This window comes from Chelon labrosus, assembly GCF_963514085.1.
Source record: "Chelon labrosus genome assembly, chromosome: 11".
NCBI lineage: Eukaryota > Metazoa > Chordata > Actinopteri > Mugiliformes > Mugilidae > Chelon > Chelon labrosus.
The window spans coordinates 281,633-302,459 of record NC_140344.1 but is presented as its reverse complement, the minus strand read 5'-3'; the positions used below and the strand labels follow the sequence as shown (position 1 = coordinate 302,459).

The window sequence follows — 20,827 nt, the reverse complement described above, 5'->3', positions numbered from 1 at the left end:
AAAATTGGACAAAAGTTGTTTTTCATAGGGTGAGTAAATCAGGCATTAAACCTTATCAGATTGACTTCAAAATTTGGAATTGGATAGTCGAAAGACAGACAAACGATAAAAACCTTTTTTATTGACTTTTCGTCAAAGCGGCCCCTCAAAGTTTCATAACGCGCCATGAAACAGGAAGTTGTCTATGACTCACTCTTGACGCATGTCAAGAACTCGAGACCATAGATCACGTGATACGTTCCGAGATCGCAAATGACGGGGCCTTAAAGGTGCAGTAGGCAGGATTGCGAAGATCCAGGACTTAGCCAAAAAATTTGAACATCGACAACTTCAGTTCTCAGTCCCTCCCCACTTTCCGCTAAAGCCCAAAAAGGTCTCGCAAGCCCCTCCCCCCACAAGGGAGAGCTGTGCACGATAGAGCGCGTGCATATTGGCCCTGGAATACTGTGCACGAGCAGAGAACCGAGAGAGAGCGAGTAAACAAACTAGCATGGAACACACCGACGTAACAACAACAAAATAGTTTTTATAATACCCTTCGTTATTGCTAAATAATTTTAGGTCAAAATATTTAGCAATAGTCAACTTTAGGACAAAACCAAGGTTAGGATGTTTCTGAAAGTAGCCTACATCGGTGATGTTTGCTATCAATAACAGTTAGAAACATTCATTGTGGCGTTTTATTCCACAGTTTAGACTTATCAATTTGCTATGTGGTAGATATATGACCGCTACCTGTTGATGTGGTTAGACGTTTGAGAGTGAAGCTGAGGCACAGGCCTCGGAGGAGGATTACGTCCCGGCTCCTTCTACACTACCGCGGCCAAGTGGTGCGAGGTGGTGGAGGGAGGGGAGGGCGCTATGAAATGCGTGTCCATGAGCAGTGATTGACACTCTGTTAGATACACCCCTGGTCTTGATTGGTGCATCTGAATGTGGAGCGGTGGATGTCTTGCAAATCGCGCTACAGGCTCTAGGAAGGGCCAGAGGAGCCGATTTTGTTTTTAAATGACCTGCTTTATGCAATTATACTTGAACATAGGGTCAGTTTCAGCAAATATGACAGAAAGTTAGTTTTATAAAAGTTGCCTACTGCACCTTTAAACGTCTGTTCGAGACAACAACTCTGCCGGTGTTCTGGATTAAAGTCATGGCAGAATACCCCGAGATCGCCACAACGGCATTGAAAACATTGTTGCCATTTCCTACATCTTATCTGTGTGAAGCAGGATTTTCTGCAGTGACAGCAACCAAAACAAAATTACGAAGCAGACTGGTCATAAACAACACACTTCGGGTTTCATTGTCTCCCATTACCCAAAAGATGGGACCGTCTTGTTGCAGCAAAACAAGCACAGGGCTCCCACTGATTCAGTGCTATTGTGAGTAGCTAGTATTTTCATGCACTTTTTGTTTTTGTGGTGTGTCTTATTTTGAAGGCATGTTTTAACATTACCATAGCGACCAGAGAGCGTTGGGGTAGAGAGGATGTTACTCGTGTCATGTTCTGTTGTTGGTGTGACGTTATTAGGACGCTGCTAATAAAGTTGCACATGAATACACAGTGGATTTACGTATACAGTAGTCCGTCGTTTATCGTGGGAGTTACGTTCGAAAAATAACCCGCGATAGGCGAAATCTGCGAAGTAGTCAGCTTTAGTTTTTACAATGATTATAAATGTTTTAAGGTTGCAAAACCCCTCACTACACACTTTATACACTTTTCTCAATAACTTGCAAACATACCGCACTTCAGTCACACTGCCAGCGATCAAAGATACTGTATATGTAAATGTGGCAAGCTGAACGCATTCTGTACTGTACAAGAGACACCGTACGGAGGAGATTGATTGACAATGGTCTACAGTCCCTTAGCCAATCAGGACGCAGAAAACAATGCGCTGTGTAAAAAAAAAAAAAAAAAAGCATGCAAAAATGCACTAAAAAAATCCGCGAAACTGCGAGGCGCGAAAGGTGAACCGCGTTATAGCGAGGGACTACTGTATTATTATTATTATTATTATTATTTTATAGAGAAAATACTGCAGTTTTTATGCCTGTCTTATCATTTTATTTTTTTATCTGCTACACCTTCTGGTCCGTGAAAATACTGTCCGACATTAAACCGGTCCATGGCGCAAAAAAGGTTGGGGGCCACTGCTGTACAAGAGACATTGTACGGAGGAGATTGACTGACAATGGTCTACAGTCCCTTAGCCAATCAGGACGCAGAAAACGACATGTGGGCTCTTCCTTAGCCAATCAGGACGCAGAAAACAATGCGCTGTTAAAAAAAAAAAAAAAAAAAAAAAGCATGAAAAATTGCACTAAAAAAAAATCCGCGAAACTGCGAGGCCGCGAAAGGTGAACCACGTTATAGCGAGGGACAACTGTATTCATACAATTATTGTAGCGCCACCTATTATGAACAGGAAATGTCTGATTTATCTGGTGTCTGTTGTATGAGCTACTGTTCCTGTCAGGATGTTTAGATTCTCTTCGAATTGTGTCAGGACATACTTATGACCTTCATGATCACTCACTGCGAAAATTGTGAGTTTTCGTTAAACTTTAGGGCCTTTTATGGTAGTGAAAGTGAAAATTTTCACCATCTCCCTTATTCCATAATGATTGCACGTAGTGTGCCACTTTGTCCGGCAGATGGAGCCAAAGTATTTCTCTCTGCTGGCTGAATGTCAGTGTGTGTGTGTGTGTTTGCATAACAACGACTGACATAACAACGAATGGCGCAGCTACTCATTACTGAGTCCTTTTTTGAAAAATTGTTTTTGGGGTTTTTGAGATGTGGTCTTAAACTTTTGATCAGCTGATGAACAGCCTATTTCAGTTTAATGGTTGTTTGCAATAAATTGCTTACTCAAATTTTTTATTTTTTTTGCATTTTGAAGCACTACTTAGAACCTTCTTAAGATTCGTGCAATTCTTGCAATTTTCCAACTGGTCTTAAAATTTTGATCAGTAGTGTATCTTGCCTCCGTTTTCTCCCTGGCTGTGACATATCGCGGTGTTAATAAAAAACTTTGAATGCATGCATATGATGACCCTTGTAGCAGTCTACCGACCATCAATGAGCGTCTTACCGCTCTCCAGAGTTTGTTCTGATTGGTTGTCTTTCCAAGTCGTCCAGCTTCACTATCTAAAGTCGTTCTGATTGGCCGTACATAATGGCTAATGCCACTACAGAGTCAGTCTCCTCAGAAGGTAGAGCCTGCTCTGTCCCTTCCCGTAGAGTGCGTCCGTGTGGTGAGTCCAGTCCAGTTTGGTGTTGAGGTGAACACCCAGGTACTTATAAGAGTCCACTTGCTCAATGTCCATTCCCTGGATGTTTACTGGTGAGGGGAGGGCAGAACGGCGTCTGCGAAAATCCACCACCATCTCCTTGGTTTTCCCTGCGTTGATAAGAAGGTGGTTACGCTGGCACCAGTCCACAAAGTTCCCCGTCAGTCCTCTGTACTCTGCATCGTCATCATCTCTGATGAGGCTGACGCCGAGTCGTCAGAGAACTTCAGCAGTACACAGCTGTCGGTGTTGTGTCTGAAGTCTGCTGTGCAGAGGGTGAAAAGAAAGGGGGCCAGGACAGTCCCCTGGGGGGCACCCGTGCTGCTGGTGAGCAGGTCAGACACACAGGTCCTGTTTCTCACAAACTGTGGTCAGTCTGTGAGGTAGTCCAGGATCCATGTAGACAGCTGGTGGTCCACACCCATTCTCTCCAGTTTGTCCCTCAGAATCACCGGCTGGATGGTGTTGAACGCACTTAAAAAATAAAAAAAAGGTGATTCTTACAGTGCTGCCGGGCTCTTCCAGGTGAGAGAGAGCTCGGTGTAGCAGGAAGATAACGGCGTCCTCCACTCCAACATTAGGAGGGTAGGCAAACTGTAGTGGGTCCATGGAGGGGCCCACCTCAGAGCGGAGATGTCCCAGTATCAGTCTCTCCAGTGTCTTCATCAGGTGGGATGTTAGAGCCACTGGTCTGTAGCTGCTGAGGTCTTTAGGGTGCGATGTTTTGGGCACGGGAACCACGTACGAGGTCTTCCAAATCTGTGGTACCACTCTCAGCTCAAGGCTCAGGTTGAAGACATGCTCCATAACTCCAGACAGTTCATCTGCACAGGACTTAAGGAGCCTGGAGCTGATACCATCCAGTTTTCTCACCTGGTCTGCTGTGAAGGACAGGGGTGGGGGATGAGTGGCTCCATCTTGGTGTGAAGATGTGAGTACATGGTCTGGTGAGCCAAAGGTGTGAGGGGCTGAGTGAGGAGGGTGGCTTATTAGGTTTACACCACCTCTCATTCACGAACACAGCCAGGCCTCCTCCTTTCCCCTTACCGCTGTCAGCTGTTCTGTCCGCCCGCAGAAGATGAAAATTGTCCAGCATAACAGTGGTGTCCGGGATGCTCGGTGTAAGCCAGGTCTCCGTGAAAAGAAGGATGCTGCTCTCTCTGTACTCCCGTTGGTATGGTGTTAGCGCGGCCAGTTCGAACGTCTTATTTGGCAGTGATCTCATGTTGCCCATGGTAACGGAGGGGAGAACAGGTCTGAAGCATCTCTTCTTTTCTCAATGATGTTTTCCTGCTCCGCATCCACGGCGGGTCTTACGAAGTATCTCCGGGGGGATCTCATGTCTGTCCCGAGGGAACACTACAGCGCTACGCAGGCCTACTCCATGACGATTGTAGAGATTGAAGCCAGTAATTAAATTCATGCATCTGTGCTGACCAATAGTACAGCAGAAAATCCATAACTCGGTCAACCAGAGGGGACAAATTGGCTGAGTAAAGAGATGGACATATTAATCCCCAAATATCTAAATCCTGAGGGGCTGAGCCTGAAAGGAATATCAGACAGTGTTAAGGCTAAAGAATTTATAGGGAAACATTCACTTTTAAGGAGATTAACTTTATAGCCTGAGAAAGCCAAATCTCTTCAGTATCGATTGATGGAATTGATGGAATACTAGTCAGCAGGTCTAATAAAAATAGGAGAAGGTCAACATAGTAGGAAAACATATATTACGATTAAGGGAAGCATGATCAGAAATAACAATTGAATGATATTCAGAAGAGGTTACTTTTGAATCCAGGGAACCATCATGGCGAATAGTCTGTTCATGAAGTCCGGATTGTCAAAATTTGTAGCATAAATGTTTACCTGTAATGCAGGACTTTGACATAACTGGCCTGCAATAATCAAACATCTGCCATTCTGATCAGCTATAATCTTGGAGGTGGTGAAATTAACGCTTTGTTAACCAACATAGCCACGCCCCTAGCTTTCGAGTTTGCCCCACGGAGCTTTAAGTCTTACTTGGGCCCTATCACGGAAGTGCGTTTCTTGTAAAAATACTACATCAGCATTAAAGCGTTTAAGTGGGAGAGTAACTTCGATTGCTTAATGGGGTTGTTAATACCTTTAACGTTCCAGGTCAAAAATTTAATAGATCGACTGTCTGAGTTTGGGCAGCTGGCACAACACACATATATATATATATATATATGTATATCCAGGCTGGATTACTGTCATTCGTTACTGTCTAGCTGTCCAAATAGCTCTTTAAAAAACCTCCAGTTGATTCAAAATGCAGCACCAAGAGCATTGACAGTAATTAGCAAGAAGCAATCAGTAACTTTGTTATTTTTTAAAAAAGGTAATCTGTTGCTTTAAGAATTTCTCCGGATAAGGAAAGAAAAATTCCGACTGCAGCCTGCTTTTTGTCAGACAGTACTTTGCCACCTGCGTATGTGTCAGCAGAGGCGCAGCGCTGTGATGATGCGTCTGTGCCCTGCTGACCTATGTTACGTGTGTGTGTGTGTGTGTGTGTGTGAGAGAGAGAGAGTGAGAGAGTGAGAGAGTGTGAGTGAGTGAGTGAGTGAGTGAGTGTTTTCGAACCGCCGGCAAGATGGCAGAGAGGACAGCTTTTGAATCGTGGAAGTACGCACATTATTCTCAATTCGCCAGCGAAAAAGACAAGAACAACATAACGGTAAAATGCACACTCTGCGTTGGTGAAAAGCTTCTGTCGACCGCAAAAAATTCCACTTCCAATTTAAAAAAAAAAACAAAAAAAACAAAAAAAAAACAGAAAGCTTGTAAGGACACAGACTATTATTGTCAAATTTCAAGCAGTTTACTGTGGTGGTTTGTGAGATATAAACATGTAGTCATTGTAGCGCCCCCTACAGGCCGAATTTCATGAAACATGGCATGGTTGTACGCAAGCATGTTATAATGATGGCTGCTAAGTTTCATAAGGATTGGGTGAATACTTCAAAGGTTATAGGCCTTAAAGTCATATGGCGGCTGTGGCTCACTAGGTAGAGCGGGTTGTCCACGAACCCAAGGGTTAGCGGTTTGATCCCCGGAATGTGCCAAATGTCGAAGTGTCCTTGAGCAAGACACTGAACCCCCAGTGCGTGGCGTGTGAAAGCGCTTTGAGTACCAATAGGTAGAAAAGCAAGGCCATTTACCATGAAATGTTTCCATGTCACGTGTAGCGCCTCCTCTAGACGTAATGTTACGCAAATTGATGGGCGTCTGCACATTATGTTACAGATTGTGTATGCCAAATTTCACCTAACTTCAGTTTCAGAAGTTAGCTATTGCAGTTTTTGAGATATTTGTAGCACCCCCTGTAGCACCAAGGATCACAAAAGTTGGGATGCTTGTACAGATTATGTTATCATGTTATCATGTTATTATCCATGATATAAAGTTTGATTAAGTTTGTGTATATACTTCACAAAATATTAGCTTTGGAGTTATACTGCGCCACGCTGTAAAAATTAATTAACTTTGTAATGAATTACCCTGCTAAAGTTCTTTGGAGAACTCATGATCTTTGTCCATACATGATACATGCCAAGTTTGGTGGATGAACAGGCTAGCAGGAGTTGATTTTGCTTTGAGGTGCAATTTTTTCAAAATGGCGGAAAGAAATGGCAGACGGAAATGGGCGTGGCCTAGTCCATTAAAAACAGTGCTATCTATGGAATCAGAGGGAGAAAGTATTTTGTTTCTAGGGCTCACGGTTCTCAAGATATGAGGCAAAACGAAAATTGGCTTATTATAGTGCCACCTAGCTGCAGACATGTGTATTGACACCTTGGCAAAGTGACATGCTAGGACTTCTACCAAGTTATAAGGTTTGGTGCCTTTCGCCCTTGCAGTTTGTCCTGGGCAGACACTACGCAGAATAAGATAAATCATAAGAAGAAGAATAAAAATCGCAACAAAATCAATAGGGATCCTGCGCCCTCGTTTGCATGGACCCCTAAAAAGCTAGCTTTATACATGTGTGAGTTTTAGTTGCTTTTTTGTACTGAAACGCGACCCCCATACCGAGGTACGTACCGAACCTTGACTTGTGTGTACCGTTACACCCCTACTGGGCAGCCATTGCGAACACCTTAGGGCTGCCTTGAGACTACTTTGGAGCCATTGGCGCCACCTTAGCCTTCACCATCTCCAATACCCCAGGTGTGCTTGTATCGCAAGTCGTGTGGGTGCGTGGGCTGTCCTCCTGCAGGAGGATAACTTTAGTGTCGCGCTTCCCGTAAGCTTCTTTTCCAGGAAGTTTAACTCTTACCAGCTAAATTACTCAACAATCGAGAAAGAAGCGCTAACCTTGCTTTGAGCTTTAACACACTTTGACGTGTATGTGGGATCCAGTGTTGTGCCTGTGATGGTCTATACCAAGGGTGCCCATTACATTGATCGCGATCGACCGATAGATCGCAAAGGTAGTGCGGGTAGATTGTGTGCCATTGGAAAAAAAAATTTTTTTTTATATGTTAGTCTAAAACATTTATCTGTTGCACCTCCAAAACAAACAGCAAGACAAACGTTCATCTTTATTTACTTTTACTTTATATTTGCAACATGCCCTCAGTTCAGCGGCACACATTCACAGCCACGCACAACTTCAACAACAACTCAAGACTACCGCCTTTCTTAAAGAGACAGCGCTAATTTTCTAAAGGTGCACTTAAGTAGCTCGCAAGCCAAAAAAGTGTGGGCACCCCTGGTCTATACCGACCACAATCCTTTGACCTCTCTCAATTCTCTGAAGTGTCTGAATCAGAGATTAATCCGGTGGTCTTTGTTGTTACAATCATACTGGTTAGACATTCCGTACATTAAGGGCTTTGACAACGTGGTGGTGGACACGTTGTCAGAGCCAATCAGTAGAGGCTGGGGTCTTCCACACCAGACAGGCCTACAGGTGTAGGCTGTGCAAAGATGGCAGTAAAGTAACAATGCCTTAAACTCAAAATAAAGTGAAAAGTAAATGATTTTAAACCTGCGCTTATATTGGGTGCCAGAGGAGACACAATGATTTGAACCATCTAAATGGATCCTAAATCAATTAATGAAACTAATGAAAGCAATATTGATGAGTCCCCCAAAATAAGTTCACAATTATAACAGTTATAAATGCTGGGTTCTTCCCACAAATACTCCTGCTTTGGGCTGCAATTGTATGTGATGGAGTTTTCAAGTCATGTGTTACATGCTGTTGTCTATTGTCCTCCCAAGTACAGTCAGGTCCATAAATATTGGGACATTGACACAATTCTAATCTTTTTGGCTCTATACACCACCACAATGGATTTGAAATGAAACAAACAAGATGTGCTTTAACTGCAGACTTTCAGCTTTAATTTGAGGGTATTTACTAGGGATGTGCGATATTTCATCGTTTACGATATATCGTCAAAAACATTCCCTACGTTAAGAATATGTCATCCCACGATAAAAACAATAAATTCCCATAGATGACGTATATATGTGTGCGACACACTCGCAGCCCAACACGTATGGAATATTGACAAATTGACAATGGCGGAAGGCGGAGCAGATACGCCGGGCAGCGAGGAGCTCGTTCCTAAACGAGGCTCCACCTCCATTATCTGGTTTGGTTTTAACCCCTTAACGCCTGAATTGATTTTTCAATTATATAAAGAAATTAAATATTAATTTTTTTTTCTTATCATTCCGGCCGGTCCTACAAGAAACTACTAGTGCTTGCAAAAGGTTCCTAGGAATTTTTTGAATGCACAAACCGACACTGGGGCGTTATTTCGACTGCAGTCTGAACGGAAACAGTGCGTCGCGAATTCGCGACACTAGGAATGAAGGGGTTAAAAAGTCTGATGCGGAGCAGCAAATTACAACATGCAAGGTTTGCTAACAAATAGTGCATAAAAAGGACAGTAACACCACTAATTTGTTCTACCACCTCAAACACAAGCACAAACCAGAATATGAAGAAAGCCAGAAAATGCGCAAGGATGCAGAAGCAGCGTCGACTTCATCCAAAGAGTCCGGTAAAAAAAGCAACTCAGATAAAACTTGCCGATGCATTGTAGTCAAAAAGATTAGGCTGAATTGGTGTTTATTTATCGTCATTTTTATCGTTTCTGTGATAAATACCGGAAATTATCGGGATAAAATCTTTAGTCCATATCGCCCATCCCTAGTATTTACATGCAAATCAGATGAAAGGTGTAGGAATTACAACAGTTTGTATATGTGCCCCCCACTTTTTAAGGGACCAAAAGTAATGGGACAACCTGAAGTCTGGAACGCATAGACACATGCTTTGGGTCAATGTCCATCTGCAATGTGAAGTGCCGTCCAATGAGTTCTCAAGCGTTTGGCTGAATATGAGCAAATACATGCCCACGCCATGACACTACCACTACCATGCTTCACTGATGAGGTGGTATGCTTTGGATCATGAGCAGTTCCTTTCCTTCTCCATACTCTTCTCTTCCCATCACTCTGTTACAAGTTGATCTTTGTCTCATCTGTCCATAGGATGTTGTTCCAGAACTGTGAAGGCTTTTTTAGATGCTGTTTGGCAAACTCTAATATGGCCTTCCTGTTTTTGAGGCTCACCAATGGTTTACATCTTGTGGTGAACCCACTGTATTTGTATTCACTCTGGTGAATACAGTGGGTTCTCTTGATTGTTGACTTTGACACACATACACCTATCTCCCGGAGAGTGTTCTTGATCTGGCCAACTGTTGTGAAGGGTGTTTTCTTCACCAGGGAAAGAATTCTTCGGTCATCCACCACAGTTGTTTTCCGTGGTCTTCCGGGTCTTTTGGTGTTTCTGAGCTCACCAGTGCATTCTTTCTTTTTAAGAATGTTCCAAACAGTTGATTGGCCACACCTAATGTTTTTGCTGTCTCTCTGATGGGTTTGTTTTGATTTTTCAGCCTAATGATGGCTTGCTTCACTGATAGTGACACCTCTTTGGATCTCATATTGAGAGTTGACAGCAACAGATTCCAAATGCAAATAGCACACTTGAAATGAACTCTAGACCTTTTATCTGCTCCTTGTAAATGGGATAATGAGGGAATAACACACACCCGACCATGGAACAGCTGAGCAGCCAATTGTCCCATTACTTTTGGTCCCTTAAAAAGTGGGAGGCACATATACAAACTGTTGTAATTCCTACACCGTTCACCTGATTTGGATGTAAATACCCTCAAAATAAAGCTGAAAGTCTGCAGTTAAAGCACATCTTGTTCATTTCATTTCAAATCCATTGTGGTGGTGTATAGAGCCAAAAAGATTAGCATTGTGTTGATGCCCCAATATTTATGGACTTGACTGTATAAGGACTTCATTCATGAGTTCTCTGAGTTTTTGGCAGACATTCTTCCAAAATATGATAAACTCTTGATTTGTGGGGATTGTAATGTTCATGTTTGTTGTCCATCCGACCAATCCGCCACTGGTTTTAGCAACTTTTAACTTAATTCAATCAGTGGATAAACCTTCACACCATCATGGGCCCACCTTGATTCTCATCACTTCTTTTGGGCTTTCAGTTTCCCTTAAAGACATCTCTGAGACTGCCATCTCAGATCTCCCCCCCCCCACACACACACACACACCAGCCAGCAACCGTCTTGCTCCATCCTGTCAGCGTCACATAATAACTTACTCCACAGCAGATGAATTCACTGCTGCAATCAGGGACTCACAGTTTTTTGCATTGAACGGCTTGGTTTCTCCTCTCTGTTCAGACAATATTCTTTCCTCCTTCCACTCCACCTGTTCCGGGATTCTGGACTCTATTGCCCCTTTTCGGCAAATATCTGCCAAACCAAGAATGGATCCCTTAAACGACAATACCCGTGCCATTAGGCAGCATTGCAGGCAGGCTGAAAAAGGACAAACTACATGTGCCTCTGGAAATGCAGCGTGCCTATCTTGTTGATTATCTATGAGGGCTCTACGGGAGGCAAAATCTCAGTATCTCTCTGATATAATTTCTAGCAGCAGTCATAGCCCAGGGTGCTATTCAGTACAATTAATTCTTTTGTAAGCCCACTTACTTCTGCTGCGCCTGGTCTTGTGGTTTATAGCAATACCTGCCTTAGTCTAGGAACCGTCCCAGCTGCTTTTAAACATGCCATGGTTAGGCCCCTTCTTTAAAAAGCCTAATCTTGACTCCTCAAGGAGTTATTTTCTATTTGCCCTTTCTCTCTAAAGTTTTAGAAAAAGTTGTTTTTATACAGTTACAGGCCTTTCTAGAAAATAAACTCTGTTGTTGTGAAATCTCAGTCTGGGTTTAGGCCTCACCATAGCAGGACTGGGCCTTTCTGTGTGGAGTTTGCATGTTCTCCCTGTGTCTGCGTTGGTTCTCTCTGGGCACTCCGGCTTCCTCCCACTGTCCAAAGACATGCTCGTTAGGTTCATTGGTGATTCTAAATTGGCCGTAGGTGTGCATGTGAGTGTGAATGGTTGTCTGTCTCTCTGTGTTAGCCCTGCAATAGACTGGCGACCTGTCCAGGGTGTACCCCGTCTCTCCCCTGATGACAGCTGGGATAGGCTCCAACACCCCCCACGACCCTTCACAAGACAAGCGGTTGCAGAAGATGAATGAATGATATTGTCTGTTGACGCCAAGTGCCCTGTTGCATTAGTGCTGTTGGATCTCACAGCAGTCTTTGACACGGTGGACCATACAGTCCTCCTGTCACACCTGAAGCACTATGTTGGTATGGCACTTAAGTGGTTTATGTCATACCTGTCCAATAGAACCTTTTCTATTGACTGGTGACTTATCTTCTGATATACTTTGGTCTGACGAGTCTAAAGTTGAGAGTTTTGATTCTACTTCAGTATTAATCTCCAACGATAACTAAAAAATAAAGGAAAACAACTGAAAGAGAAGGTGTGGCTAAACCTTTGACTTTACATGTTTTGGAAATGTAAATGGTAACTAGGTGTCAGTCCAGACTCAAAAGTCAAAATACTCTTCATAACAATTGTTGCAACATGTTGGCTGCCTTTACTGTACAATACAATAATCATACATTAATGCTTCTTCAGCACAGGAACTGAAACAAGACTGGCCTGAAGATTCTACAGTCTATCTGGAAGACATGACCTTGAACAAGGGTAATGATACACCTTGCACACTAAACACAAAATTACAATAGCAGGGATGCAAATACACTCACTTGCCAAAACATTTGGCACACTACTGAAATTGAATACATTCTAATGTAACAGTCATGTACAAAATCCTTCATGTTATAATGATATGTTTTGAAACAATGGAAGAACGGCGTTCATTCAACTGTATAGTAATTTTGGAGGATGCAGTTTGTTAGGTTGTGGTGGTGCTGTTAAATTATATGTATGTATATACACTCACCGGCCACTTTATTAGGTACACCTTGCTAGTACCGGGTTGGACCCTCTTTTGCCTTCAGAACTGCTTTAATCCTTCGTGGCATAGATTCAACAAGGTACTGGAAACATTCCTCAGAGAGTTTGGTCCATATTGACATGATAGCATCACGCAGTTGCTGCAGATTTGTCGGCTGCACATCCATGATGCGAATCTCCCGTTCCACCACATCCCAAAGGTGCTCTATTGGATTGAGATCTGGTGACTGTGGAGGCCATTTCAGTACAGTGAACTCATTGTCATGTTCAAGAAACCAGTCTGAGATGATTCGCGCTTTATGACATGGCGCGTTATCCTGCTGGAAGTAGCCATCAGAAGATGGGTACACTGTGGTCATAAAGGGATGGACATGGTCAGCAACAATACTCAGGTAGGCTGTGGCGTTGACACGATGCTCAATTGGTACTAATGGGCCCAAAGTGTGCCAAGAAAATATCCCCCACACCATTACACCACCACCACCAGCCTGAACCGTTGATACGAGGCAGGATGGATCCATGCTGTCATGTTGTTGACGCCAAATTCTGACCCTACCATCCGAATGTCGCAGCAGAAATCGAGACTCATCAGACCAGGCAACGTTTTTCCAATCTTCTATTGTCCAATTTTGGTGAGCCTGTGCAAATTGTAGCCTCAGTTTCCTGTTCTTAGCTGACAGGAGTGGCACCCGGTGTGGTCTTCTGCTGCTGTAGCCCATCCGCCTCAAGGTTCGATGTGTTGTGCGTTCAGAGATGCTCTTCTGCATACCTCGGTTGTAACGAGTGGTTATTTGAGTTACTGTTGCCTTTCTATCAGCTCGAACCAGTCTGGCCATTCTCCTCTGACCTCTGGCATCAACAAGGAATTTGCGCCCACAGAACTGCCGCTCACTGGATATTTTCTCTTTTTCGGACCATTCTCTGTAAACCCTAGAGATGGTTGTGCGTGAAAATCCCAGTAGATCAGCAGTTTCTGAAATACTCAGACCAGCCCGTCTGGCACCAACAACCATGCCACGTTCAAAGTCACTTAAATCACCTTTCTTCCCCATTCTGGTGCTCGGTTTTAACTGCAGCAGATCGTCTTGACCATGTCTACATGCCTAAATGCATTGAGTTGCTGCCATGTGATTGGCTGATTAGAAATGTAAGTTAACGAGCAGTTGGACAGGTGTACCTAATAAAGTGGCCGGTGAGTGTATGTATGGTCTCCAAAATGAAAGGTTAGAACAACAGCTCTCCACTTTCAAAATGCTGAATACCATAAACTTCATGAAGTTAAGTTTTAATGTAGATTCAGTGCAGGAATGTTGCAACTTATTTTCACTAGTGGACCTAATCTATATTTCACCTTTCAAATGTGGTGTCAGTTGTGTCTGTTTTATCAAATGGTCTACTCCAGTCAGTTTTATAAGTTTTACTTAAGTTTGATTACAAGTTCGAGTGAGAAGATCTTATTGAGTTAGTTTCATACTAGACTTATCGCTTTATGATGTCATGTGATTTACAAAGAGAACAACAAAAATAGTAATGAGCTTGCTAAAATATGATACAATGGGCCTCATGCAGAGATGCCACTTAACTCCTTCAAATTCTTGATTACAACTATACCAAAGCTTATAGACTTACTTCACAAGGTACACACATGCTACAAAACTCTAATGTAGATGTTTATATGACAAATCATTGTACATGGTTAGAGAGATACAATTGATGGTTATTGTAAACTCTACCCAACCAAACGCATACAATCATATATTTTACAGTATTTAAAAAAAAAAATTAAAAAAAATATTGAAAATCTTGCAATTAACATGAAGTTAATTATGTAAGTTGTTCTTGACCTGGTACCATGTGCTAGGTCTAATAACAGGTAAAGGGGCTAATTTTAATTACTGCATCCCCCTCTGCTCACAAGGTATTTACATCTTTTAATTGTTCTTGTTTCCTCCAATTTTCGGGGTTTTTGCTTTCTTACTCAGCACTAGGATAACAACTGAACTGCATGGCTTTGAATGTCTAGTCTCAGTTATAACAGCAGTTAACTTTTTGTCAGAAGCAACCAAGTAGTGTCAGCGGCAATGCCCATCTCAGGTGAACAGAGTGTGTGTTTTATTTTTATTATTATAATAAATAATAATTACTTATAATAATGAATTATACAATATTCTGCTCTGCTGCCAGTAAACTGATTGGCCACAGTCTGCCAACACTGCTCCTTTCCTGTGAATGCGCTCATGGTTAGGTTTGGTTGACTTACAAAGTTTACCATTCTAAATGACTGTTCCTTGAAGGTTCCTTACTACGTAATGCAAACCAACTTCTATGTTCCTTACTTTTGGTAGTAATTTTTTTTATCTGCAAATTATTATTATTATTATTGTTTATTATTATTAAGTGTCTGTGTGTCTATTATATGGCTTTTGTATTGACAATTCTAGAGCTAAAATGTCTATCATTGTTGTCTATTCTATTTAATTTTTTCTGTCTCAAATGTGTATGTGCGTTGTTTCAGATGAGCAAGTATATACATACTACTGTCGCTGTGGAGGGAAATTCTGTGTTACAATGGAAGAGTTGGAGGAGGGGGCAAAGAGTGCACAGCAGGATGATGAAGAGGATTCTAGGGAAGGACAGCACAGAGGAGTGATTGTTTGCTGTGATACATGTTCACTCAGTGTGCAGTGTCACATGGCCATTTGATAAACTCAAATGTTAACGTGCAAACAGTAATAACTTATAAATCTTTTACCTTTGGTAGATGATGGCCCTGCTCAAATGGACACAATAAAAGAGAAACACGTGATACTAATAGGCCAATGCTTCATTTTTTACAAAATTAAACCAAATTTATGTAAGATCAACATGAAATGTGGATGTCAGTGGTATATGTGTGCGTAAAGGCTATGTGTTCAAATGTATGGGAAACAAAGAGATGGTTAAAAGGACAATTCAAATCGTAATGTGAAGTATCTGGCGAAACGAACAGAGAGACTGATTAGGCAGGCAGGACTTAAAGCATGTAACCTTTACTCAATGGGCGCCATGTCACACCCAACAACTGCCTGCAGAACAGATAAACACAGGTTACTCTGAGATCATACTGCAAAGGACAACATGGGCCATCACGAAAATGTGAACACCACATTTATGGCTTGTTCTTCAGAATAGCTTGAACAATACAGGCCAATATAATCTAATCAATTCTCATTCAAGAAGCTGGACTTATTAACTAGATAGACAGGGGAACGATGCAAATCCTCTCAGCGGCAGTCAACTAACAACTTTGGTCCTGTCCTGTGGTAACAGAGAGAAGACTGCAAATCAGCAATTTGTTGGTGTATTTCATTGTGTGAAGTTATTAAATCTTAGCTGTTATACATGCAAAATGCTTGGGAGATATACTGCTTTTTTTTTTAAATCCTGGCTACATTATCCTAAGTAACAACACACTGTGAAGTACTATTAAATGTTATTGATTATGCCAATTTCTATAAGCTCTACATATCTACAACGCACAGTATTAATAAACGCTTGTAGTTTTGTTGTGTTCTATTTGACGTTGTTACTGTGGTTGTAGAGCATGTTTTTTGTCCTTGATGTCAGTTTATGCACCACGCGAAGTTATGGTAGAGCTGAGAGTTTGCCGAGTGAGAGCCACAATGGTGTTTGTCGTGTTGATGTGGGCTAGACTGACAGTAGCCTGTGTTCAAGGTTCAGTTTACCTTGCAGAAACGCCTCCATAGCATCCTTTGTGTGAGACGCTACAGTGTGTATTCAGGCCAGGAATATTCCATTGTGTTTTTATGTGTGACGTCATTGACTAGTCGACATTGACTTGGCTTTCACCACATATTAGTCGACTTTAAAAAATCAGAAGTCTTACCCCCAGAAGGAAGTGGCCTTGTCTGATGAATCATGCTTTCTTTTACATCACATGGATGGGAGAGTGTGTGTGCGCCACTTAACCTGTGAAACACATGGCACCAGGATGTACTAGGGGAAGATGCAAGCTGACTGAGGCTTTGCAATCATCCTGCCATCACCCTCCACAGGCTCAAGAGGGCAGCCGAGAACAAAGCCAGCCTTCTTCACCAGTCTGTTCCGTCTCTTTTTCTCTGCCGCTGAGCAGACCAGCTCCAGCAGACCACTATAAACAAGATGGCTGGCGCCACTACAGAGTCATAAAAGGACTTCAGGAGTGCTGCCTGCAGTCCGAAGGACTTAAATGTCCTTTGCAGGTAGAGTCTGCTCTGGCATTTCTAATAAACTGCACTAGCATGGTCAATCAAATCCAGTATCTCGATGTCCATTCCCTGAATGTTCACAAGTGTGTGCGTGTTGTGTGTTTGTGCCTGTGGAAATCCAACAACAGCTCGTTGGTTTTACACACATTCAGCAGGAGGCAGTTTTCCTGGCACCAGACTACAAAGTAATGGATGAGTCCTCTATATTCTCCAGCTTCCTCATTCTGAATGAGCCCGAGGACTGCACCAGTTATCTGAGAATTTCTGCAAATGACAGCTGGTTAAGAGGTGTCTAAAGTCAGCAGTGTAGAGGGCGAAGTGGAAGGGGCTGCAGACAGCCACATCAGACATCAGTCCTGTTTTTTCACATACTGTGGTATATTGGTTGTTGTCCAATATCCAGGATGTGAGGTGTCGGTCTACTCCTGCGTACACCAGCTTGTTAGGCTGGAAGGTTTTGAAAGCACTGGAGAAATCATGATTCTCACAGTGCTCTCAGCCTTCTCCATGTGAAATAGAACTCTTACCAGGGGGTAGATGATGGCTTCATCCACTCCGATGCTGAACTGAAGCAGGACCACTGATGAGCTGACCAGAGGGCGCCGATCAGCCCCGCCAATGTTTTTATCAGGTGAGACGTCAGTGCCACTGGTCTGTACCTGTTCAGATCTTTGTGGTGTGGGATCTTAGTCACAGGTACCACACAGGCACTGGCACTGATGCTATCTGGACACACATCTTTCCCGGCCTTAATCCTTCCAAGCTCTCTCTTCACCTGATTGTTAGGGAGGGACAGGTTGGTGCCGGGAGGGTTGAACACTGGTTGTCACTGATGGGGGTTAATAGTGGGTTTGAGGAGGACTAGAGGTGGGGGTGTAGCAGGTCACAGTGAGCTTCATGGTAGTGGTTGCCACAAAAGAGGCCTTTGTCTCTGCACTGATTCGGGAGATCAGTGAGATACAAGTCTTTTCCCAGTCCTCCTTGCGCTAAGACAAGATCTATCTATTAAATATACATGGGTGTGGTGTATAGATGAGCTTGTCAGTGCAGAGACAAGGGCCTGAGTGGTGGTCTTCATAATCTAATAATGTCATAGTAACCATAAAACTAATGGTTTCTGGATGGTTGCTAGTTAAGCTAGCGTTAGCACTGATATTCATCACGTATATCAGTGAATGGAATTAACATAATGCGCAGCCATATCAGAGGATCTGTGTGCACACACTATTCGATATTCGTAAGCACGGGAAGTCTTTTGAAAGGGAAAATTACGAGGTTTGTGAAGTTGAACAATTTGTAATAAAAAATCTGCATAAAATAATGATATCTACGTGTGAATTTATTTGTGTATCGTACAACACGCATTTTTGACCATTTTGAGGCAAATTTCTCTCCATACTTCCAGGCATAGCCAGCTGGGAGTGATGGAGGGATTATAGTATCATGGGTATTATTTGGAGGTAATGTGATGCAAACTCAGTAGAGGATGATGGTCTATTCCCTGAGTAGTCTACCTGTAAGATTTTCCTTTGGGACAATGATGTGAGCCTACCCCGCTCCTTGCTACATGTCTAAACCTGCCTGCTAGCTGTCATGAGGCTGCTTAGCATGCCTGATGCTTACAAAGCTTGTCACATACAGAAAGCCCAGAAACCAGTACAGTTAATAAGGCAGATGTAGAGGAATGGATACTACAAATGTTCATTCTGTACTCATGTTATCCCTATCACAAAATGTTACTTAAAAAAAAGTGAAATGAGAGGAAAATTGGGAACTCATTTGTATGTCCTATGACCCAAAAAAATTATATCTTGTGACTGCCTAGCAGGCTAACCCACAAGTTGACTACCAGTACCCTAAATGACAGAGCTATTCTCTTCACAGCAGGGCAGCGACAGACACACAAAGGGATAAAGACTGGTAATGACTCTGTTCTCTCTGGTCAGTCAGCCTGCAAAGGTTACAGCTGACAGAGGCTCTGAGTGATGATCATCATAATCTATTACCCTCAACCCCCCATTCATCCATCCATCAATCCATATCTGCTTGCTGTCTTCTCAGAGGAGGTGAGGAAAAAGGGGTAGATGAGGGTTGATTCTGCAGAAAAGGAGATGTGTGGTGACATGTATTGTCTGAATGTTCCACAAATTATTTCATCTCTAGATGTCGTCACCAACACCATTAGTGCTCTGTAGTGTAGAAGAGTTTTTACTGAATCACCAAGAGAGGGAACTGGGTGTGGAAGGTGGTGTGTGTGTTGTGGCAGTTGACAGCTGACGTTAATTGAGGGGTTGGTAGAATATTGATGTGACAGACACAGAGATGTGCGGGTACACAACATCCCTTTCACCAACACACCACCTACAATTAAAGCACTTAAGATCACTTTCTAACCTTCCAACCTTCCACACAAAAGCCCACCCAACTCCCCCAGGAACCCCACCCTTACCCTGATCATATAGCATACCACAGCCTTTACATTTATTTCACCACAAGGTCCACTAAATAGCTGTTCTGAAGCTTTCTATCCTTGTCAGCACATCGTGTTTGTGCAATTGAATTTAAATTATTCAAATAGGCAAAATGTATCGATTATTCGACTAGTCAACTTCACTGCTGTCCCATGACGCTTTAACAACTGAGTTGACTACTCGCCGATCACATGACAATAACAACATTGACGCCTCCGAGAAGACAGGTGAGAAGCCCAGTTGCAGCAAACTAGCAGCGGTTCATCAAGTGTGTGGAAATACTTTACTAAAGATGAAGCCCATTCTACTGTGACATGCTAAATATGCAAGTCAGTCCTGAAATACAACAGAAATACTACTGCATGCCCGCTCATCTGAAAATCCATCTGCTAACGTTAGGAACTGTCCAAATCTTCTCAACAGCAGCCAATTAACAACTTCACCAAATGTCCTGGGGTGACAGAGAGAATGAGGCTGCAAATCAACAATTTGTTTGTGAATTTAATTGTCAAAGTTATTAGACCTTCAGCTGCTGTACATGGAGAAGGCTTTGGAGAAATACCGCTCTTTTTTCTTTTCTTTTTTTTATCTCGGCTACACTAAACTATCTTACAACACGCTGTGAAGCACTATTAAATGCTATTGACGGTGGCAATTTATAGGCTATGCATATCTGCAGTGCACAGTATTGATAAGCTCATGTGTTTATGTTCTGTTGTGTTCTATAGGTTGACATTGTTGCGGGATTGTAGAGTGTGTTTTTTTTGGTCCTTGATGTCAGTTAATGCACCATGTGAGAGATGGAGCTTATGGTAGAGCTGATAGTTTGCAGAGTGAGAGCCGCATATTTGACGTGCCAGACTGACAGTGTTTATGGTATGGCGTAGGCTATGGCCGATAGTAGCCTGTATTCCAGCTTCAATAAACTTGCAAAAAAGCCTCCATAGCTTCCTTCATGTGAGACGCTACAATATACAACCAGGTCAAGAATATAGTTTTCATTGCTGCAAAGCATTATTTTCATTCATTCATTCATCTTCTGTAACTGCTTGTTCCTGTGAAGGGTCGCGGGGGGGCTGGAGCCTATCCCAGCTGTCATCGGGTGAGAGACGGGGTACACCCTGGACAGGCTGCCAGTCTATTGCAGGGCTAACACAGAGAGACAGACAACCATTCACACTCACAGCTTCAAGCACAGCTTAATAATGCTCGTAGTAAGCAAGTCTCAGTTTCAACTGTGAAAAGAAGACTTCGAGCTGCAGGTTTGACAGGACGAGTTGCAGCAAGAAAGCCATTGCTAAGATGTCAGAATAAGGCAAAGAGGCTTGCCTGGGCCATGAAACACAGACATTGGACTACTGAAGACTAGAAGAAGGTATTATGGACTGA

At 42.7% G+C, this 20,827-nt stretch overlaps 1 protein-coding gene across 1 annotated transcript in view; it reads left to right on the top strand.

Moving 5' to 3' along the window:
- dnajc24 (DnaJ (Hsp40) homolog, subfamily C, member 24) overlaps positions 1 to 18,478 on the top strand; it is a 29,508-nt gene extending 11,030 nt beyond the window's left edge. The window contains exons 4-5 of the mRNA XM_084555628.1: positions 12,379 to 12,447; positions 15,236 to 18,478. Of these exons, the coding sequence (XP_084411754.1) occupies positions 12,379 to 12,447; positions 15,236 to 15,423 (257 nt within the window). The 3' untranslated portion in view covers positions 15,424 to 18,478. The remainder of the gene's footprint in view (positions 1 to 12,378; positions 12,448 to 15,235) is intronic.
- The last annotated feature ends 2,349 nt before the right edge of the window (positions 18,479 to 20,827 follow it).